The 6,000-nt window shown below is 46.3% G+C and overlaps 1 protein-coding gene across 2 annotated transcripts in view; it reads right to left on the bottom strand.

Moving 5' to 3' along the window:
• LOC147461149 (microbial collagenase) overlaps window positions 1–4,564 on the bottom strand; it is a 50,266-nt gene extending 45,702 nt beyond the window's left edge. Inside the window, exon 1 of one of the 2 annotated variants that reach the window (XM_086508774.1) lies at window positions 4,253–4,564. In XM_086508774.1, the coding sequence (XP_086364900.1) occupies window positions 4,253–4,427 (175 nt within the window). In that variant the 5' untranslated portion in view covers window positions 4,428–4,564. The remainder of the gene's footprint in view (window positions 1–4,252) is intronic. The other variant, XM_086508773.1, reaches the window with a different exon arrangement.
• Between the last annotated feature and the right edge of the window lie 1,436 nt (window positions 4,565–6,000).

The following is a 6,000-nucleotide window of genomic DNA, read 5'->3' on the forward strand; positions in this document are numbered from 1 at the left end:
CCGCTGGAACTGCCTCGGTCAATGGCCCCATCCTGTCGGGCGTAATCTCGAGCCACGCCGCCAATTCTAGGGAAATGAAGTTGGCCTTGACTCCTCCATCAAAAAAGATAAGGGCTTCCTGATCTTACACTTTGCCCCATGCGCAGCAAAGTTCTGTACTTTCATCCATCTGGCTTGGATAGGTTCCCATGCAATCTAGTATCAGTCCTGCTTTCATCTTGCCTTTTCTGCCACGTTCCTACGCTGCTCTAGAACTCTCTGGCCTGTCTTCAATCTGTCCTCGTTGTGTCTTTTTGGGGCACCTTGCAGAGATGTGCCCTTGTTCCCTGCAACCAAAACACTTCCCCTCTTTGAGATAGTTATCTCTTTCTTCAGTAGTCAATCGGGATCGTGCATCTTTCTTTTTCTGGGTATTCTTTTTCTTTCTATTTTCATTGATCGAGGTCTATCTGGTCTTCTCAGTCAAAACTTCATCAATGGGGTAGGTCAAATTCCCGAAATGTATCAAGAATCCCCGTTTCGCATGTCCCATTAGTTATTGTATAGAGTCAGACTTTTGTTCAAGGAAGTAATCTCGAATCTCTGTAGGGACTCCGTACCAAAACTGCTCAATCTGTTCTTAAACGAAGAGGTCGATAGAAAAGAATCCCAAAACCTCTCGCAATATGCGTCCAAAGTATCACCCTTGGTCATCCGAAGATGGTTCCAAGCGGTTCTCACATCTCGTCCGTACTCCTGGGTCAACCAAGAAGAAATAAAGAGCCCTTTGAACTTCAACCACTTGATCGGGGCTTCTTTCCTCAGAAGAAGAGTGGACCACCATGTTCGAGCATTTCCCTTTGAAAACGATGATGCCCTCCTGATCCTCGAGTGCTCTAAGTAATGCCCTCCGAAGCAGGCTATGTCAAACTGCTGAATGAAAGCCAAAGCCCTCGGAGCATCTCGGAATCCGAAAAAGGATTCAAATTTTATTGATTGTCCACCCTCTTTAAATTCCTTTGTCTTCTTGCTCTTATCTTTGAGAGAATCATACTCATTGACTCTGCAAAAGTGTTTCTTCTTTGCATAAAACATGCGATCATCTTAGTCCGAACTGTCAGAGAATGACTCCTCTGTAGAACTATCAGAAACTAGTTGGAATCTGATCTTCTTTGCCTTTTTCTTGTTCTTTCCAAAGCTTTGCTTCTTGCTTCGCTTCTTGCCCTTTCTGTCCTCCTCGCTCGAGTCGGAAGAGGAAGAGCTAGAAGAGCTATAGGAAGAAGAGGAAGAAGAACTATGTAGTCCTTCAAAACGCACACGCTTCTTCTGTTTTCCTGCACATGCAAAAGAAGATTGACGGCCCAAGTAACCGAGGTAGTCGATCCCCTTCTTGCACATCTTCAATTGCTTCTTCGATGGCTTCTTCGTATCTAGAAGCTGACTAATTTGGGTCTGAACCACATCTTGAAGTTATTCTTCTGTAAACATCCTCGGAGTAGGAGGTTTCTTGATTGCCGGTTTGATTGGTGGCTCAATAGCTTTCTGCCCCACTGGGTCTGCACATCAGCCATCTGCTGTTGGTCAAAAATTTTGCACATTGGGGATCCTTAGCAAACTAAAGCATCTGCTTGGCGCACTCGTCAACCTGCTATCGACATTGCATCTCCATGAGTTCATACTGTGTGGGCCGGGGTGGCCCATACTCATTCTCCGCTAAGTCACTTGAATTTTCTGTATTTCCTCCTCCCGCCTCAGCAGTGGCAAAAGAGGTCGATTGATTCTTTTTGGAATCCAACAGTGTCGCGAGAAAAGGGATCAAATTTCCCGGTAGTAGAGAAATCGGCCATGCTCTGATACCACTATAACAAACTTGGATGCTCCAAGTCTAGATTCTGTCGTGACACAAAAGAGATTTCACTTCAAAAACACTTCACAATTCAAGAGTCGACACAGCCCGGCGTAGTTCCGTGCCAAGAGAGATTGGCCCCAAAGACTGGCGCCCCTTTCGGTATTTCTTTTATATTAATCTTTGAGCAAAGTACAACTGCCGCGGGTACTCGCTCTCAGACTCTGCGTCCAGATGCTCTGAGAAGTGAGACCCTTGGGTCACTTATAAACATTACAAGGGATGCTAAAAGCAAAGCCCCAAAAGCATTGAACTCAAAAGCAATTTAGTCCCAACAGCTTTTGACTCAAAATCTGCCAGCAAAAAGCAGCAAGGCAGATTGTGGAAATTCGTACAGTGGCCACGTCAGCATGTCAATGCCAAAAGCAGGCGTCCGTATAGTGCCACGTCAGCAGGTACGTACGTTGCCACATCAGCAATCCGCAAGGTCATGCCACGTCATCAGTTTGTGACATAGAGATACCATAGAGGCCACTGCTAGCTACCAAAATGATACAAGGTGTCCGCTCTAAAACATTCCTGTGCTAGCTTATTGTAAGGTGCAGCGGAAGTGAATGTTGAACTTTGCTCAAGATGAGTGCTCCGAACTGTGCTCAAGGGTTCCTTTTACTTACGAAAGGGAGAGCCTTCCGTTCCTTTAGTGAGAGAGTGCAATGGACACAAACAAAGTGGATAAACACTGTGAATGAAGGTACTGAGACTGAGAGATAGAGAGAGAAGAATACGACACCAAACAAGTTGTCAAACCCTCCTCCGAAGGCCCTTCTCTCGGTGGCGAGAGAAGTCTATGCTATTGATTGCACAATTCTGGTACAAGTGCTGATTCAAATCTAAGTGATGCTACGTCAAGGTTGACGATGCTAAGGCTGAAATCTGAATGCTATGAGTCGGATCCTGTCGCACCAAATTGGGGCTGTCCCATGTACTTGATGCCTTGCTGAAAACGCTACCTTAGGGCTAAGAAAAACGATGATGTAGATGGCTAATCTGGTGCAAGTCTTGGCTGAAAAAATGCTGGTTTAATGCTGTCCAAAACGTTGTCTTGCTGTCCTTGAAAACGCTGATGTGCTGGCTACAAAAAAACTACCATGCAGGGGCTGGAAACGCTGTGGTTCAATGCTGAAACCGCTGTCGTTGATGGCTGAAAAATGCTGGGTTCCCATGCTGAAAACGCTAAGGTTTCTGGGCTGAAAACGCAAGGGGTTCTTGGGGGTAATCTTGCTTGAGAAGGTGCTCCAGAGGGCTTGCTTCACTCGTTGCCTGTTGCTCTCCTTCCTCCTCCTCCCAGAAATGCTAGCGCTAGAATTTCCTTATATATTAACTCATTGAATTTGCCCTACCCAGTTTCCCAACAAAATTCACTTAAAAATAATAAGTGAAAAATGTCAAAAATAGGGAAAATAGGTCTATGCACTATAAAAATGCTCCTGAGGGTTCTAACGGAAATCTAATGATCATGATGTGTGCAACCAAAGGATATGCATCTAATCTAAGTGTCTGGACATGCACGGTCTGCGAACAGACTCACAAAAGTGCCAGATCACTTCCTATTCTAGGCTGACCGAACTGAATTGAACCCTTGTCATGAAGTAGCTTGTCCACGAGCACATAGGGTTAGATGTGTCACGTGACACTTATAGAGCCAAGGAACTGAAAAACCCCCGTGTTGTGCCTCCAAAATCATCCCAACCCATTCCATCATCTTTAGATGTGATACTCCCAAATAAGATACAGATCTCCAGCACAACCAAACTGTGAGAGAGGAAGGAGGAAACCCAACACCTATGCCGTCAGACACACTTCCAGGATCCCCACACAAAGGGGTCATTGTTTGACAACCTAGATATTGCAATGATGTATGCAACATTTTGGGCACCTAGACTTACAGCTTCATGGTAGGTAGATTGAGAGGCCACAGGTAATGATGACAACCTGCATCATCCGCAATAAACTCTCCATTCCACATGACATAATCAAAGTGGAGCTAGCCACACCACCCATGTTAGTGAAGGCTCTCTTTTAGATAGTATGCTTCATCCAAAGATTGAGGGAGCCACCTCGGACACACTCTCATCCATTGCTCTTCAGGCATCTAGGGAGTTGGCACGGGCAAGTGACAGTAGATCATCTCTCTCTCTCTCTCTCTCTCTCTCTCTCTCTCTCTCTCTCTCTCTCTCTCTCTCTCATACACATTGTGTGCGCACACAGACAAACACATCTCATGCTGCTGGAATCTGTGATCACCGACTTCAGATACACTTACAAATCCTCATTAGAAACCTCTGATATGTTGCAGCTTTCGTGACAACTCTGGTACTCTATTCACACAAGAACGCAGAGAACATGTGGACTCTCAAAATCAAGTACCTGATTCAGCAGAAAAACTCCTACACATGAGCTGGGGGCGGTAGGGAAGAGCCCACAAAGGAGCGGCTGAGGACCTTTCGCAAATGATTCTGTAATGCCCATTTGTTGATAAGAGAGTGCTGCTTTTGATCGATGGGGTAATGAGACTGAATTGCTGCAGACGCAGAGCATCCATCCCGGCTCTAGCTAGGCATTCACGTCGAGGAACGTGGGTTACGTTCTCCAATGTGCACTCCCTACTCTCTGCTTGTGCCAGCTTCCACAGTCAGCTCCTGATATACGGCGTAGCCTACCTCTAAAGGGGCCACTAAAAAGACACGTCCCACTTGAGAGGCAACTCCGGGGTGGTTAGCGGGGCTACGATGGACTCTTGTCCGTCCGGCGTCAGATTAGCAATTCGAACATTGTTAGCCAATTAGCCTCTAAATGCCCCCCTAAAATTGACCAACTGGTACTTAATTTTTACAAAAAGATTTGTATTGTAGCTCGTCCTTCCTCTGCAGACCCACGTGACTAAAGGGCACGGGGTCTTCAATGAAGGCCATATCATGGGATCGACGGTGGGCATGGCACGCGAGAATCTCGAGGAACATCGACGTCCAACTTTTAGTCACGGGGTCTTCAATGAAGGCCATGTCATGGGATCGACGGCGGGCATGGCACGCGAGAATCTCGAGGAACATTGACGTCCAGCAAAAAGCGCGGGTCAACGCACTCCCTACGGTTCGAACCCACAACCTCAGCCATGGCAGCTTGGTGAGCTAACCACGCATGCACGTGCATTTCGTTGTCACCAAGGTGAGAAATAAACTCCTACGGAGAAAAGTAAACTAAGACAGAAAAAGTAAACTCAGACATGTCCGTTTAAAATCGTACGGTCGAGCTTACCTCGTGTTTTGCACGCGTAGCTGGTCGCTTTTGCGCGCATAGCTGGTCGCCATGGATCCCATGACGGGGTCTTCATTGAAGACCCCGTGTTCTTTAGTCGTGAGGTCTGCAGATTGCCATTCCCTCTGCCATCTTATGTTGTAGATAGATGTTGCGCAGAGCTTTCTTTTGCATCCTTTTGAGCTCACCACGGACGAGCATATTTTATGGGATAGGTCACCCAAGTTGGGCGCCTTCAAATTGACCCCTTTAACCTACAAAAACAATATAAAACGAAATTCGCAAAGGTTCAAGTTCTTAGCACTAAGAGGATGGTCCAACTCCCTCTTGTCACTATTTTCTGCAGTAAATTCACACGCTCAGTCTAGATGACCCACGGCAAAGAAAGTGGCAAGTGCGTGAAGCCAAGGTGGTACATAGGGGATTGGACAAAGAAAAGGGGAAAGGCTTCCATACCCACCTCCTATTGGGTGACACCCCCCTTGGAAACAAACCGCTCTGCTGAGAATTGGCAATACCAAAGGGAGGATGAGTCAGTGCCCTTTCATCAATGGCTTTTCAACGCCAGTGCTTAAGAAGTGTGAGCATCTTCTTCCGCCCTTTGTGAAGAGGCAGCACCAATGCAAATAGGTGAAGGTGGGCTCACCTAAACCCAACCTCGATTTGGCAAGCTTAGAATCGCCACAAGGAGAAAGTTGCCATCAACTCTTCCTTAAACCCTCCCCCAAGTGGACTCAAAATATGGTTGCCTACAATGGATATGGGAAGTCTCAATCAAACAATCCATTAGACTCCATAATCGAGGAAAATGAAATGTGGGGTGACATTTAAAACATGACCTCTACTACTTGCTTTTCATA

This window comes from Adiantum capillus-veneris, chromosome 3 (genome assembly GCF_014529385.1).
Source record: "Adiantum capillus-veneris isolate H3 chromosome 3, ASM1452938v2, whole genome shotgun sequence".
Lineage (NCBI taxonomy): Eukaryota > Viridiplantae > Streptophyta > Polypodiopsida > Polypodiales > Pteridaceae > Adiantum > Adiantum capillus-veneris.